At 40.1% G+C, this 17687-nt stretch overlaps 1 protein-coding gene across 2 annotated transcripts; it reads right to left on the minus strand.

Moving 5' to 3' along the window:
• Positions 1 to 780: 780 nt before the first annotated feature.
• CEP85 (centrosomal protein 85) lies at positions 781 to 16719 on the minus strand. 2 transcript variants are annotated; one of them, XM_007428077.4, is made up of 13 exons: positions 16569 to 16719; positions 14439 to 14568; positions 12172 to 12857; positions 10890 to 11023; positions 10092 to 10209; positions 9461 to 9646; positions 8595 to 8747; positions 8272 to 8426; positions 6661 to 6778; positions 5080 to 5130; positions 4880 to 4987; positions 2362 to 2587; positions 781 to 1787 (listed from the first exon to the last, which is right to left on the minus strand). In XM_007428077.4, the coding sequence occupies exons 2-13, from the start codon at positions 14491 to 14493 to the stop codon at positions 1627 to 1629; spliced, it is 2151 nt and encodes a 716-aa protein (XP_007428139.1). In that variant the 5' UTR covers positions 14494 to 14568; positions 16569 to 16719; the 3' UTR covers positions 781 to 1626. The 2 variants fall into 2 exon arrangements, with proteins under 2 accessions (XP_007428139.1, XP_087997038.1); XM_088140912.1 differs by lacking the exon at positions 14439 to 14568 and having other exon boundaries at positions 16569 to 16696.
• Positions 16720 to 17687: the final 968 nt, after the last annotated feature.

Consider the following 17687-nt stretch of genomic DNA (forward strand, 5'->3'; position numbering starts at 1 on the left):
TGGTCTGACTGGAACTAATAATAATAATATAATTTATATGTTCCCCAACTCCCAGCAACTCTGGGCGATTAAATAACAATCAGGGGAATAGGTCTAGGACCCTAGTGCAATGAGAAATATCCACTCTGACTAATATGAAGAAAGATTCAAGGGGTTGTCCAAAATATGTCCTAGTTTCAAAAGAATAAATAGGACTGTCGCCAACCTCTTTACAGGAGACAGCATTAAATGAAGTAGTTTATCATAAATGGCTTGTTTACTAAATTGCACAAATATTCATATACCTCATTAAGTACCCACATCTGCAGCACTGGGATCATTGCAAGGGCTCTATCAATAGAATGGAGAATGCTTGATTTATCTCATTTGAGTAATTTCCACCAGTAAACATTGGATATGTTGCAGGGACATACTCCGCTCTTTCCGAGATCTAAGAGCAAGAGTAGACCATGTACCTGCCTTCACCACTGATCATGCTACCTACAGCTGACAGGAGTTCATCAACATCAGTAGCCACCACTGAACATACTCGTCCTAATATAAGGCCTTTTGTAAAGTGCTGGCACAGCATTCAAGACCTCTTCCTTCAGCTGCATTCTACAACTTTGTGGAAGAAGGCGCATTAATCTCGTCTGTCATAAGGACTAACCAGTTAAATTATTACCTTCCTGCTTCATAGAAGAGTTAGTTTTAAGATCCACCTGATAGCTTATAGCTTATATTCTTTCTATTCCAATGCATAAACCTAATCGCCAACATTGCAGCAGTATCAGAATTCAGTTTCTCTCTTTCCAAAGGTTTATTTCTAGGAGAATTAAGGCATTTCAACACTTGAATCCATACATTCTAAAATATCAAGTTAATGTTTGCATAGAGAACAGTGATATGAAAATACAGTTTAAAAAGTGCATCTGCATGAAAACATGTTAACCCATCATGGCACACTGACACTGAAAATGTCCATGCCACTAGCAGTGGTCATATCCTTCCACATTGTTAGACATATGGGGAACCAGCACAGGCTTTTGGAGATCTAAAGCATTTAAGGAGAAATGCATTAAAGCCTTTTATAATTTCAGCATAACATTTCTGGTTTCAGGAAGGTATCAGTGAAAACCTGAGACTACTCAACAAGATTATCTTAGAAATTTTGAAAACCTGTTACCAAGACAGATCTTCCTTCACAGTTCAGACTTCCTTTACTACAGCCAATTCAGTTTTTCTACATACATGCTGCCATATTATATTTGATCCCAACTCATAAAAGCTCTCACAGCCTTGCAGAAATTCATTACAAAGATAAAGAGCAGCCTCCATGATCGTAGTGTTTGGAAAAGGTTCTGCCATAAATTACAGAAATGAATGGTGATGGATGTTTTTCTAAAGAAAGACTGCAGCTGCTAACAGGAACCAGCTCCAGAATTGCAGGCAACAAAAATAAGTCTTTGCCACACCCTTACAGACTTGTTTTCCATAGAGAGCTTTCCTGTCAAGAGAAAAACTTTTATTTCCTGTTGTGGGAAACATCTTCACCTGAAAAGGTAATAAAGACCTTCTGAAAACTCACCCTGTAGCAGCTTTCACTGATCTACAATCTTAGTTCTCATCTTCCATTTTTTTTGGCCTTCACTGTGTAATGCAGTTATCACCCATATCTTGAGCGTATCTGTCCGAAATAGCGGTCCGCAAATCTTCAATCTCTTTGTGCAACTGTTTTACATCCTCCAGCTTCTCTGCTAGCGTGTCTGGTTTCAACAAGTCTTTTTCTTTAACAGAACAATGCACAGCTGTAAAACCAGACAAGAGATTCTCAGATTAATTAGTCATTTTCCAGTGAAAAATCAGTACTGGGGATTTACCTCCAAATAGTTTGGAGTTAATTAAGATAGTGCAGAATACCACGGATGTAACACATCACAATCTTGAAACCCTACACAAGACAAATCTAGAGTTCCCCAAGAAGCAATCATGCTTGAATAAAATGGAAGAAACAGTTTAAAGTTTTCCTTGACACAAAATGTTACCATCTCCTAAGGTCCATAATACTATTAAAGAACACCAACAGGCAAGTTATGACATATGGGTGTCTGAATGGAGGGCAAGGAAGAGCAAATGATGAGCTGTTCATGGTGACATAATCATACAAGTGCCATGACTTAGAAATGTGAATCAGACATCAGGACCCAAGTAAGTAATGGGAGTATTTGCACAAGGGTGTCACTGGGTAAGCGGTGTCATGGTTTGCTCTGGCAAACCTAGTGACACTGCACTAGGAAAGCTACAAAGGTATTACAATCTCAAAGTATTAAAGATAAAAAGACCATAATCTGTCACTACGGAAAAAAGATTCCTATAACTTACTCTGAATGCCTAACAGCAAAGACAAATTGGGATCTTTTCCTTGAGCCCGCTGAGTAACCACACTATAGACAGAGTGCAAATCCTGTAGGCAGCTGGCCAGCTCACTATGCAGCTCTTGGGTCAGGCTGGCTGTTTCATCTGACAGTAACTGGCTCTGCTCCATCTGCCGGAGGTGCTCCTGGAGAGTCAGGTTTTTTTCCATCAGTTCTTGGTTCTGGGCAGACAGCTAGAAATAGATGCAAAAAATCAGGCCCTTCAAAAATGATTCCTGGTTCTTCACTACCCCCTTGTTGCAATTCTGCAGTACTGGGTTTCACAAGCATGTTTGGCAACTTAGGCATCAGCAGGAGCACCCATATCTGTTCTCCTCAGTTCTGAGATCACTCTTAGCATAGTATATGCTAACTATAACACATGGCTGGGAGAAGGAAAAATTACATCTCCAGTGACCTGATACTTGGCTTTTGCAATGAAGGAAAGCACAAACGTCAGATTATTGCATTTGTGCTAGCAGGGAAAATAGTGCCCTTACAAAGAAAACTGGAAATATGTAATTATTCTGCCAGGGGACATTCCAGTACACTTATGCCTTGCTGCATAGAATAGAACTTGCAATGTGGAGATGTCCCTCAATGTTTAAAATTTGTCCTCTTTTCCCTACCCCAAGAAGCAAATGCAGTCGATCTTTGATTAAGACAAGGGTAACAAGGTCAAAGACATAGATAAAATCAATTACTATAGTGGGAAATATCACCTAGCATACTCTTAACTAATGCTCCTTAGATACCTTTCAGGGAAGTAAAAGTCTGTATAGACCGTCCTAGCTTACAAAGTTGTTACAGGTAGTCCTCAAGTTATGACTGCAATTAGGACCAGGATTGCTGTTGCTAAGCAATGCGGTTGTAAAGCACGATGTCACATGACCACATTGCTTAGCAACAGCAATCCAGGCAGTTCTGGTTGTTGTCATAACTCAAGACGCATGGGTCATTAAGCAGGAAGGGTGGAAGTCCCAGGTAAAGAGCATATGGCACACAGGGGGGTGGGGGAGGCCCTGGGAGGCCTGGTGCAGGCTGCATGCGAGTCAGGGGAGAGGGTGCTCAGTGTGGCGCAAGCTCAGAAAGGCCTGGGAATGAGGGCATGGGGTACATGCGATCACAGGGAGGCTGTGGAAAGAGGGTGCAGGATACGTGCGTGCAATTACAGGAAGGCCACGGGAAGAGGGCATGGGGTACGTGCATGCGTGTGTGTGACTGCAGGGAGGCCATGGAAAGAGGGCGCTGGGTATGTGCGAGCAAAGGGGGGAAGGAGGGCACAGTGCATGCGAGCAAAGAAAGGCTGGGTGGGGAGACTTACTCCAATGACTTGGGACCTTCCCTGCTGGCTTTCCAGTGACTTTGCTTGGGGAAAGCCGGCAGGGAAGGCTGCAAATGGCGATCATGTGACCACAGGATGCTGGAACTGGTCTTAAGTGCAAGCTGGTTGCCAGCCACCCAAATTTGGTTCATGTGACCGTGGAGGCACTGCAACAGCCAGAACTTCAAGGATCAGTCATAAGTCCCTTTGTTCAGCACTGGTGTAACTTTGAACAGTCGCTGAACAAATGGCCGTAAGTCGAGGACTACCTGTACTGCATTCTCCATTGGAGTGAAGGAATAAAGCTGGTTTACATATAGAAATTCCTATGAATCTCTGTGATTGATTTGTATTTCATTTATTCAGACAGTTTCAGCACCAGATTGATGTTAGCAGTCCAACCCTCCCATCTATTCAGAGCAGAAGGGAAAAACAAAATGTGGATTGTGCTGCTTCATCACAATGTCCAACTTCTGACAAAACAGCTATACAACCACATCTCCTGGAGATCAAAAGGATCTCCACTCAGCCTCCTTTTATCACAGTATGTTTTTTGTATTACCAAGGAAGGAAATTTAACAGCTAGATGGCACTACATGTAATGTTTACAAGCAGCACTGCAAATCACATCCCACCATGATAACATGTTTGTGGGAACCAGCCCTGGTAGAACCAGAGCCTTACTTATGATAATGCAAAAGACTGATAGCATATGTGCTGGGCAAAATAATTTGAATTGTGGGACTACATGCAGTCTCTACGTCTCATGTAATCCCTCTAAACTGTGCTGACTTTTATTCTGAAGTGACAGAAGGGAGAATTATTTAATACATGGAGAGTAATAACATTCTTGTTAACTTAATTCTGTTTTAATTAAATTTAAATCAAATGGAGTTTTTTCCCCTTGCTTTACAGAGTTTGGCCCCTAACATCCTACTCAAAGTCCAAGTGCAGGCCTCAGTCCAAGAAAGATTATGCACTTCTGAACTAATCAGAAGGAGGGAAGGTTCAAATCAAGCTACAGATTTGAACTGGGGAAAAAAAATCAGAAGGATTAGGACACTTTATGCAAAAGAGAAACTACAGTAGTAAACCAGTATAAAGAATCAGTCAGCCTGATAATTGGGATAGTTAAACTGCCAACATTTAAAAAAGAAGCTACCTCTTTCACAGCTCTGCGTAGCTGCTGCAATGCATTTTCCTGCCTTAAGGCTTCTGCTCTCAAAGCCTGGGCTGTACCATCATCCTGGGCAATCTGTTCCTCCAGATCCTAGAAGACAAGCAGAAGACAAATTGAGATTATGTTATGGCTAATGTGGGACATTTGTGTGTTGTTATCTAATACTTCAACAAGAAGCTCACCTTTACTTGTGAAGATAACTGATCGATTTTCTTCTTCTGATTTTCCACAATCTGAAAAGAATCAAAACAATCAAATGTTCCCATACATCTTCCAGCAGATGTACCTACTGCTGAATGAATGTGCTCAGAAGCATTTGTACCATTGCACATGATCCAATGTACAGGCCTTGAAAAGTTTAGCTCCTGAGGATCATCCCACATACTCAAAATGCTAATTAGTATCATTTATGGGTTCTTTCAAAGGTACTTTACTGCGAATCTGACCTTTCCCATAAAATGCAGCCTTAGCTCAAAACCATACTTGCAGGAAAAGATAAACTGCCAAACATCTGTGTTAATGATAAAAAACAGGTATAAACAGTATTTATCCAAAGAAGAGACAGAACAAAATTAACAACCTATATCAAATCTATGCAATGCCTAGCTTTCTCACTTTATTCTCCTAAAGATTTTCACCTCCCCAATAAATGTGTGCATAACACACACTTGTATATGCATATATGTATATCTGTATACAGTACAGGTAGTCCTCGCTTAACAACCACAATAGGGACCGGAAAATTGGTCATTAAGCAGTGTGGTTGTTAAGTGAGTCACCACATGACTGTGCCCAATTTTAGGAGTATTTTTATAGTGGTTGTAAAGCGAATCACCACATTGTTAAGCAAATCATCGCATATTTAGCGAATCCCCCAATGGACATTTTTTGCTGGAAACCAGCAAAAGAGGTCGCAAATTGTGATATGTGAGAGCAGGATGCTGCAACCAATCATAAAGGCAAGCCAGTTGCCAAGCACCTGAATTGCAATCACGTGACCACTGGGCTGGTGCAATGGTTTGCAACAGTCATAAGTGCAACTACAGGTCATAAAGCACTTTTTCCAAGACCATCATAACTTTGGACCATCATTAAATGGTCATTAAGCAAGGACTACCTGTAAACATCCACCAGAAGCAATACTAAAAAATAAAGGACAAAAACTTGAACCAATTACTATTAAAATTAGGTACTCTATTTATAAAACTAATTCTTCACATGCAAATAGCAACAAAAAGATGTACAAAAAGAAGGGAAGGAAGGGAAGGGAAGGGAAGGGAAGGGAAGGGAAGGGAAGGGAAGGGAAGGGAAGGGAAGGGAAGGGAAGGGAAGGGAAGGGAAGGGAAGGGAGAACTAAATTGGGTGAAGATGAAGAAAAGTGACACTAGACACCAAAGGAAATGGAGAAAAGCCCCATTTAGGATTTTAAAAAGTGTTAAAATAAACTAGACAAACAGTCCCACTTAAAAGACACTGGTTAATCTTCAAAGACACTGTGGGATGATTTCTGTGTTTGTAAGTGTAGACTACAGAATTAACCCAGGTATGCTTATTTTAAGTGAATGTGACTGTAAGCTTTGATCCTTTATGATATAAAACTTTGACTATAATCTTGACCAAGTACATCCCAGTCTGATCAATGAGTGCAATATAAGGATACTGATATGTAGGACTGCGCAGATCATAAAGGAAGGGAATAGTGATCTCTGTCGCTACAGTGTTAAACATCCACTGAAGAGCTCTAATTTCATCTTTGCAGTTACCTTCCTGAGAAGATCGCGTTCTTTTTGCAGAGCATCTTTTTCTCCTTTCTCTCTCTCTATCTCTCGGGCATAATCTTCTGCTACTGAAGGCTTCACGTGCTGCATTTTATCTTGTAAACTAAGAAGCAGGATACTTTCATTATATGGAATGAACTTCATAAACTCACCGTTTGAAAGTGGGTTTCATAATTGCACTTTTAAATCAAATTAGAAACACTACTCCATTCCAAAGACATATACTGATACAAAAAAGCCAAAAAGACTCTTCAATCCTGATTCCATATATGTTGAAGTTCCATGTCTGCGAGAAATTGAAAAGCTAAAATTGTCTACAAGCTATGCCCTACCATTCCCACAATCAAACCTAAACAATGAGGCAAGTTCTCTTACCATAGTTACCAAATCTCCATTGCATTCAAAGAGAAACATGGTGGAAGCAGGCAAATAAAGATGCCTTCAAAGCCTGATCCAGTTGGGGTGCCCCCTCCAGAGCCAAATGCCCTGTGGGGCTGACTTTTGTAAGGTGCCTTGGAAGGATGTGAATCCTAAAAGGTGCAATAAATACAGGTATCTTCCAAGGAGAGGTACCCAGTTGAGGAAGAAGCACGTGTTGGGAAGAGAGACAGAAATGCAAACCAAACCAAAAGAATTATCCCTCCTCAAACAGAGAAAGAGATCATATATAATAGTATCTTCCATGATTGCTACACCCAAGCTCTTTTCTAACCCTAAAGCCCATGCACTTTTGACTCTCCAATCATGTCAGGTCACTCTCTACCCTCTTCTTTTTGGGCTGAGGTATCCATACGAGTGGGGCAAATTATGAAATATCATGCCAAAACAATGCAACTTCTGCCTGTTTTGTACATTGGTCATAATAATGCACATATTACAAAAGGGTTGGGGTTTGTGTCACGCTTTCATCATTTTGATGAAACTGGTGGATTCTGTGAGTGACTCTGTCCAAGGACTACTCAGTTTACAGATTTTTGAAGTATTTGTTGCTTGATTGTCACAGTTGGCTTTCAAGACCTTTTCCTCTCTCTCTACAATTCCTATCACTAGAATCAGGGTTGAAAGGAGCCATTTGGCCTGCTTAGTGCAGGAATCCAAATTAAGGTATCCTAGATAGGTGGGCTGCCTAGGCTCTGCTTGAACACTTCCAATGAAATGGAGCCTACCATCTCTCTGGCTAATCAGTTTCATTGTCTAACAGCAACTATTGTTAACAATCTTTTTCTAAAATTCAACTGAATCTGCTTTCCTATAACTTGAAACCACTATCCCATGTCCTATGCTCTGGAAAGAGAACAGGTCTTGACCTTCTTCTAATTGAAGGTATTTGAAGAGTGCTATCATATGTCCTCTCAGTTGTTTTTTCTTATGGCTAAACATACTTCAGTCTCTCTTCATAGGAGTATTATCCTGCCAAGAACCTCTCTCTTCTTACTCCCATCCCCTTCTCTGACTAACCATGATACTTATTCTCTCCTGTATATACCTGCTGTTCTTGCTATTTGTAGGAAGGTTTTATTGCCAGCAGCACAATGAGCTTCTAGATCATCCTGGAAGCCAACATTCCCTTCTTTTCCTCTACTTCTCTGGTATTACCTGCGCACCGTAGAAAGCAGTTCCATTTCTTTGTGTTTCTGTGCTTCTAGCTGTAGCTCCTTCTCTCGGCAGCCAGTACGAACATCTCTTAGCTCCCTTTCGAGAGTAGTCACTGTTTCTTGCAAAGTACTAACTGCCTGCTGAGATTCCTTTAACTAAAACATTGGTGGGGGGAGAGAACAAACACATACATCAGACTTAAAGGAATCCCTTCTAGCAACTGGACTATTCACAAAGCTAACACATATATTATGTTCAACTTTGCAGATCTACACTATCCAGCTATTCTTCAAAGCCAGCTGCATCCAGAAGATGCCCTCTACCTTTTGATTTTGTTTTCGATGATCCTCCAACACTGGGAGGTCAGCAACATAGCGCTCCAGAGTCTCAATTCTCTGCTGCTTCTCATGGTTTTGGTCCAATTCTTTTTGGCATTTCTTTTTCAGGTGATCAATGTGCTTGTCTCTGGACTTGATCTGCACAAAAGAATAACATATAGCAGGGGTAAGTAGCAGCACTTTCTATTATTAATTTCAGATGCAAAAGGGCATTGCCTATAACCCACAAATATTAAAGTATAGAATGGTCCATTACGTAGAACAAAAGGAAATGATTCTGGGGCACAGCCTACTTTTTTTAAAAAAAGAATCATACTTTGCAGAAACATAGTTATGGAAACCAGCCCGTATTTTACAGCGGGGAACAGAGATTCAGTTTTCTACTGAAAACCTGAAGCACTGTAATACTCAGAAATCCAGTCTAACTTTGGTGCAATCATTTTGCAAAAATCTTAATGCTTTACCTTTTTCCCCTTTCCTTTCCTAGTTCCTAAAAACATCACTTCCTGTAGCAATCTACTACACAGTAGGCTGTGAAATATATCAAGGCTTGAAGTATGAATACCAGAAGAATCAAATATTATAACAATTTTTCTTTGCTCAGTTCTGCCCAGTGTGAAGTATAAGAAATATTGTTCTACCCTAAAATGTATTTAGGATGGGGATGCACATATGTATGTCTACAGAGGAAAACATGGATAAGCTCACTGTTTTTATGATCAGCAGTACTCACTGAAGCAAAATATCCCATGTTACATCCCTTCACATGTAAATAAGCACAGTGTCCTCTTTTTGCAGATCGTGTAAAGGGAAACTGGGTGATCTGTTGGGGGTTCATCCAAAAAACCTACCCTTTCTTCTTGTTTCTTCAATTCTACTATATGCTTCTGTTTGGTCTCTTTGTGAGCCTCCTGGATCTGTTTAATACCAACTTCTGAGGAAGCCAGTTTCCTTTCCAATTCAATCTTTTCCTTATTGAGTGACTCTGTTTTTTCAGTAAACTGAGCCCGTAAAAATATATTCTCCCGTTCTAACTCCTGCAAAAGATATTAAATGAAGATAGTAATAGCCAAAGCATTTCCTAAAATCCATACCCATCATCATAATCATAAAAGAATAATTGCTCAAAGAACTTCAAATGCGAGCTTAGTAAACACCGAGGACAAGAATAGAAACACATCAACGGTTGAAGGAGGAACAGAATATCTCATTTTCCTCAGCGCTCAGCAGAGAATCAAGTAGGCTTCCATGCTTAGGAAACAAAATACAGTGCATTGCTATTAGAAGAAAAGAACACTCTACAGCCCTGTCAGCAGGTAACTTATTTACAAAATTTTAGCCAATACTGCAGGGAATTAAAGGTTCCTGAACTAGCAGATATAGAACATGTCTCTTCTCCACTCATGTCTCCTCCAGTCCAGCACTTATTTAAAGTTCTTTTTCCAAGAGCATATTTCAAGCTACACCAGTTATAAGGGTTACCTGCATTCTGAGCAGATACATGTCTCCATAAGGAGCAGGATGGCCATAGAGGGCACTGTGGACTTGCAGCTCACTTTCTCGTAGTTTCTGCTCCAGCTGAGAAATGTGCTGTCTCTGCCTATGAGAATAAACCCATACAGTATATTAACACTTACAAAATTGAATGTCTAAAAGAGAACATGAGAGGACTTCCAGTAAAATGGTTAAATATCATTTATTTCTTCATGTTCATAACTGAAAGACAGAAATCAATACACAGGCTCATAGACTGATGAATGGGGAAATGCTAACAGAGAAAGAGGTTATCCACCTCCCTGATTCCTCATATAAATCAATAAAAGCCAATTAAATGCACTCAAGACAAATCACAACTCACCCTAGAAGCAAAAGCTTCACTGTCTTAGTTAAAAGACAAGCTACATCTTAGCATAACCAGAAGAGGCCATACAATAAGTATTTAATTACTTTTTGTCCTTTTTAATTAATAGAGAGAAGGAAACCTCATTTAAAAGATGAGTGTTCTTCCCCATCCCTGTGCTTTTGACACAGCAAGCACCAACACTTTTGTTCAACTGTTTGGGGAAAAATATTCTTGAACTATTTAATTTCTTCCTTAGAAATATATAGCATAAGTTTAGCCACTCATAAGTAAGTTCAAGAGTATTCACTGAAGCTTATTTTCTTATCCAGGTGCCTAGGATTACAATGTTAGCCTTTCTATCAATATGAAATACAGTCTGAGCATTGTTACTTTCTAGTGAAAAAACCTACAAGATAAACTGATGTTTGATCTCCTACCTGTCAATGAGAATTTCTTTCTCCAGGAGCAAATTTTCATTAGCATTCACAATGCCAATCCACTGAGCTGGATCAAGTGTGTGCACTGGGGTGCTATTCACCAAAGGATAGTAACAAGTAGCTTTATTTTGCAGCTGGAATCATGAGATTCAGAGACAAGGCATGAGATTCAGTTCTCAAAGAGAAAGTCGGTGTAAGATTTTGTTCTTTGTTCTCTCCTCAATGTTAAAACACAGAAGGCTCATATTTCAGCCCATTTCCAAACACCCCAGGGCATATATAGGTCTCTCTGATGTAATTTTAGAACATTGTATGCCACTACAAAGCACCCATTTGAAATAATGAAACAATTACCTTGCGGGCCTAGAAGACAATGCATATTTTATGGCAAGGCTCCTTAAAACAAATTAATAAGTCACTTCATTCAGAAAATAAAAGTCAACTTATGATACACAGTAGCAACATTTAGCTCAACAAAGCAACCCTGAACTCATTAGACCTACCTCTTAATTCTCAATAATTTAGTTCTGCCTTAATATTGCACTTGGGCTGACAAACAATATAATTAATATGACTCTGGATCAATCACTGTATATTGCAAATGCACGTTTCTTTTGGCTGTGTCTCCAGTATTTGAAGTTGGCTAAAATAATTATTATACAATACTCATAAAAGAAATCTACTGATATGCAGTCATGTTGATATTTTATCGACACTTGACCTGTTTTTTTTTTCAACCAAGGGGCAAGGAAAAAGACTTTCAAGCAATGTCATAATAGTGCTTGGAGTTATTTTATTTATAACAATTTTAATTTCTCCCCCTCCCCCAATTTTTCTTTAAATTGTTACTAACAGCCATCAATTCCTTGCTTTCTTTCCTAAGGGTTTGATTCTGTAATAAAAGCACATTGGAGATTATTTTTGCAGAGTACTGAATGCCCCCATAGTATACATCAGGCTTTTAAATTAAGACACTTCTAAGGATTTCCCCCCCTTTCGGCATTTGTTTCCTTTGAGAACTATATGCAACCGCACTAGTTGTGGTCTATACATTCATGGGCCTCGGCAGAAAACAGTTACAGGGAGAAAGGCTCACATTTAAAAATGGAATACCATAGCCCTACCATCTCTATGGATATTCATTTCTATTTTTCTCAGATATATTGCAACGGTATACCTAGCTAACATGCTACTGTGAATTACTATTTTTTTGTTCTAGAATAAAGCCATTCTCTTGTGAATGCAGGCACTCCCTTCAGGCAGAGAGTTTAAAATAATGTACCTGCATCTGTTCCAGTTGCAGTTGAACACAATCCAGATGTTGTTTCCAGGCACTGTGTGCACAATTCTCATGTGGATGTAGTGTACAAGCTTCCTGCTTCCAGGTCTGAGGTTGAGCAGCCAAAGCAGTAGAAGGCATACTAGCAGGATTAAGGCCCAAGGATACTTGCTTTCCACAGACTTTATTGGAATCTGTTGATGGTTTAGCATCCTGAAATATTTTATTTGATTCTTTTTCTAGACTAGCAGCAGTGCTATTTGAATTGCCTGAAGTATACATCTGGAGTTGGGACCAAGGACCAACAGAATGCCTATCTAGAAAAGAAGAGCAGGTGACTCTGGCATCTAGGTTGATGGGTTTCTGAACACATTCCACACTTGACTGGCCAGAATTACGAAACAAGGAGTGATTGCAACCATTTTCTACCAAAGCCTGATTCACACAAAGAGGATTCCGGTGGACCACCTGGGATTGCCTCAGAGCATCAGAGTCATAGCTGGACATCAGTCCTCCTATGTCACCCAATGAATTTGGCAGGGAGGGAGCCAAAGTGGTCTGAGGAGTGCTTGATTCACTTGCTAGACAAGATGATCTGTCCAACGTGGAGGGCATGACATGAGCTGTAGGAATAGCCACTTGGGTTTTGATGGGTTGAAATGAAGAACCATAGTTGGAATTGCTGGATGCTAGAAAAGAAAAATATGGGAATTAAAACCAAAACATTATAAATCAGCTGATATTCACTTACCCTGGTTCTTGCATACACCGAGTATCTAGAAAATTGCCCAAAGTAGACAACTACTGTTTAAAGTAGCCAGGCCCCTTAAAAAAAATATAGTTAGCTTTCCTAATGTACAAAGTGCTATCACTAATAATAAAATCTAGACAGGCAAGCAGATTAAGCTTTTTTGATTAAATTAGACTTTGTAACCATATAGCATTCTAGTTGCTCATAAAACACAATTTAAAGCCTTAGAAAATGTCAAAACTTACTTAGGAACCAGGACCTGAGTTCTTTCTTAAATTTCCGTCCACTGAACTTAAATCCTAATTTGTTTCCAGCTATGTAAAAGAGCAGGCTGCTATTCCAAAGAAGCAGTTAGCTAGTTACTGCTATGAAAATGCAGTAAATGATTCCATGTTGGCACTAGGCTCTTCTGAAAACAAGTGTATGTTTTTGCCAATGACTATATGGAATAAGAAGGAGTTGAATACTGAAAATACTGACGTGGAAATACCAGAGCTAACTAGATGGACGTATGAAGTTATTCTTAGTAACTCTCAGGTTTCAGTACAGGAAAAACAACAGCAGCTATGCTAAACTGCAAGGAACATGGTCTTCTCACAATGTTTCCTTCTCACAAGATTCTTGGCTACCACCATATGCATTTCAAACTTATACGTAACACCAAATCAGATGATTAGAAATGCAAGTTGAATGTGATGTTACCTTCAAATGAACTGCTAAGATACTTTTTTTTTAAAAAAACATAAGAATGGATTAATCAGAAATTTGTTCAAGAAGGGAATGCAGAAGTGTAGTTTAGTGCTATTTACATTTTAGTAAGAGAGCCAGTGAGAGAGCCAGTTTGATCTAGTGGTTGAGATGCTGGACTAGGAACATGGAAACTTGAATTCTCATCCTACCATGGAAGCCAATTGGGTGACCTTGGGTTAGTCATTCCCTCTCAGCCCCAGTAAGAAGGCAATGGCAAACCACTTCTGAAAAAATATTTCCAAGAAAACTGCATGGACTTGTCCATGTAGTTGTCAGGAGTTAATTCTGATTTAAAAGGAAAAGGAAAAAAAAAAAAAACCAAGCAAACAAATAAAGGGGGGAAATGCTAAATCTTTCTAGGAAGAATATCCCTGGCACTAAGTGATACTTGCTGCTTAATGTCTAATAGGAAAAGTACTTGGAGAAAGATATCCAAATATTAAAGGAACTGTCAGGCTAGCACATGCAGAAGGAGACAATTCTTTAGCTAGTTAGGGTGCATGCATGAAATTAAACTGCCTTTCAGATCTCCATGCCTGAATGTATAGAGGATACAGAATGGTGAGGATTAATCTCTGAATGGGATTCACCTAACTGATCAGACCTTTAATAACCTGCATAAATTGTTATTATGATTGTTCTTCAGTTTATTGGTCCTCATCGAGTACATTATGTTACCTCAAGACTTTTATAATTTCACTTTCTAATAAAGTGAGCAGAAAAACTTTAAAGGGACTCTAAGCATTAAGGTATTAAAGTGAAAATTTACCATCGTTATTGCTTGATGAGGAGACTCCAATAAATGTTCCCCCAGAGGCAGCCATTCTTGATTTGATAGAGCTTCTCTCTAGAATTTCAGACTGATCTGGAATTTTCAGACCTGTACCTAGGGAGTTGAACTTAAGAATAACAATATAAGACCTAGATAAATATAAAAAGGTAAAGTCCCTCCTGAGTCAAGCTTCAACTCTGGGGACTGTTTTCAGATTTTTATTTGGATCAGCTCTTCAAAGCTGCGGTGCAACCAGAGCTATGTAGAATCTCAGAGGCAGCTGGTTCAAAGCTCTCCCACTAGTCTGAAATCTTCCCAAACATCATGTATGTGCAGAAGACACTTGACCAGGATAGCTTTGGAAAAATATATTATGTATAAAGAACCCAAGAAGTCTTCAGGAAGGTTATGTATCAGCTGACTTCTGAATTAAATTCTGGTTGATTACTACATACCAGAATTTGCAAATAACAAACCCTGGTTCATAATTCTGCAAACTGTTTTTAGCACATTTAGCAGCCACACTAACAGAGAATAGCAAAAAAGAAGCCAATATGCAGTGCAGACCAATAGGCAACATCATGAGCCAAGATATTTGTTTAGTCTTCTATAAAAAGAAAGTGGCTAAAACTGTGTGAGTTTATAAAGACCAACAGATTTATTGTATCATCATTGCAGTTTTTTTTCCTCCCAACGCTACCTACTCAGTATTACACATTTTGATAATACTTCTGAATTCTTTCCCTCTTATTCAGCTAATTATATACAGAATACTTATGTCTCCCAACTAAGGATGAACATTTCATAAACCTGACAACAGAGATCTAATCCATGAAAGCTTATGCTGCAATGAGTAAATGTCGCATGTGCATTATTTATACAAGTGCCAGAAGATTTTGTTGTCTTCCAGCCTAGTTTGAGCCTGCAGTTCTGTCCAGACTTAGCTGGAATTAACTCCTACTGAACTTGAAAAAACTTATTGGCTGTGTTCATATAACACATTGACCTAATTACTGAGGTCAGGTTTGTACAATGCAATAAACCAGTGGTTCTCAAAGTGTGGTCTGCAGACCCCTGGGGATCCCAGAGACCCTTTCAGGGGGGTCCATGAAGTCAAAAAAAAAAATATTTTAGCATTTCTCTGCTTTAATTTCTAATACTGTTTGTACAGGTAGACATAACCCATATAAACCAAAGCTCTTTGGAGACCTCAATCATTTTTAAGAATGTAAAAGGGCCCCAAGACCAAAATGTTTGAGAACCACTGTGCTAAACCATCAAACAACCAAATTACTTGTGTTGCCACAATCAAGTCAAACAAAAACTAACCAGATTTAGCACATACAGCCATGAGGTTAATCCCATGTTGTGTGAACCTAGCTGTTGAGTAATTTATGTTCCACAGTAGATACACCTTAAGTGATCTGTAGCATGTTCTATGGCCCAGAAAAAGTTATTGGGGGGGGGGGGGCACCAGAGCAATAGCAGTGACTATGGATGATTGTAGGGAGAATTTTAACTGTAGTGGTTGGTTCCTGAAAGAGAAATATTATACATACATAACCCATATTTTTAACTGTTCTTATGTCTTTTTTAGTTTTATGCACCACCCAGAGTCCACTGGATTTGGGTGGCCAATAAATTTAAATAAAATAAATAAATAAATCCTCTATTCATGTCATTGGTATTCAAGATTATCTCTCCAACAAGCTTGATGTCCCAAAGGTGTGGGGGGGGAAACTATGTGTGTGGGGTTTGCATGCTCCCCCAATGCAACCTGTTGCATTGGGGCACAGAGGACCCCTTCTAGCGCCAGCTCTAGGCATGCTCCAAACTAAGCAGCCTTCCCCAACCAGGAGCCCTTTCGACCCACCAGACATCAACTCCCATTACCTCCAGCCAGAAAGCCAGGGCTAGAAATGATGGGCATTGTAGTCCACTGTCTCGCGCTCCAATTGGGGTACAGATGGGGTCGGCAAACCATTCCATTTCAACCCCCCCCCCCCCGCCAAAAGAAAAAGCATGGTTGTTAATTCCAGAGGTTGAAGCACTAGGGGGAACAAAAGGAGGAATTCTTCAGGGCTGGAGCTTTTAACCCAGAAGGAGAAAATAATTTCTGATTATTACCTCCGAGGGACCCGCGGGCCTCCATTTAAGAGAACTTTAAAACGGCAACTAACGGCCACCACCGGGGAAAAGCAGCGCCTCAGAGACCACGGCGCTAAGCCTGCTCGGTGGCCACCACGCGTGCGCAACAACCGTTGCCAGCGGGAGGTTACGACACCCCTCACGCGCGAGGTCAGTTAACAGGTCGCGGCCCCCCGCCCGCTGTCTCTTTATTGGTTCAGCCTCCGATTGGAACCTGCTGGTGGGCGTCCAATAGAGGATCTCCTCTGGCAACAAGCCCCACCCCCTCCCCAATTCAAATTGGGAGCGGAAGAAAATTGTTCTCTGCCGCTGGCCGTAGGAAGGCTGTAAGTCGTGTAAGAACGGGCGGAAGTTGATTAGAGGGTGATGCTGCTTTCTTAGGGCTTGGTGGGATGGTACGTATGACCGGGAGCCTCCTCTTTCAGTGTCATCAGTTCTCCCCGGAAAAAAGGCAGAACAGATAAATCCTTTTTTTTTAATTATAGGATGTTGTTATTATGTCACTTGTTATTTTATTTTAATTGTTGTATACCGTCCAGAGTCGCTTTGTGAGATGGGCGGCTATATAAATGTGATGTGCATTTGAATATTTTATTTATGTATACAAGTGAAAAAGGGACAGTAGGGTGACAAGGGCAAGCATAAGAGTTTTTTGGGGGGAGGAGGTCTATAGATGAGTGATTCCATTAATTTGAATTATTATTAGATTCTTGTCCTGCTTTTTTATGTATGCATCTGGATTACGCACACACGTACACACACATTATACACACACACACACACACACAGTATATATGTATGCCAACTCAAGGGGGCAAACATGCCTAATACTCCTGCCTTCTATTTTCCCCACGACAACAACCCTGTGAGGTGGGTTGTGAGAGAGAGGGACTGGCCCAAAGTCACCCAGCCGGCTTCCATGCTTAAGGGAGGCCTAGAACTCACAGTCCCCTGGTTTCTAGACCAGCACCACTACACCAAACTGGCTCTCTACAATTAAATAAAGAAGAAATGTGGTTGACGAGTTGAGAGACTGAGCAGCTGCAAATCAGACATTTCTACCCATTATTGCTGTTAAGAATCAAAATACATTTCAAG

This window comes from Python bivittatus, unplaced genomic scaffold (assembly GCF_059951505.1).
Source record: "Python bivittatus isolate LINGU-HERP-01145 unplaced genomic scaffold, Pbiv_v1 ctg000250_np1212, whole genome shotgun sequence".
Taxonomy (NCBI): domain Eukaryota; kingdom Metazoa; phylum Chordata; class Lepidosauria; order Squamata; family Pythonidae; genus Python; species Python bivittatus.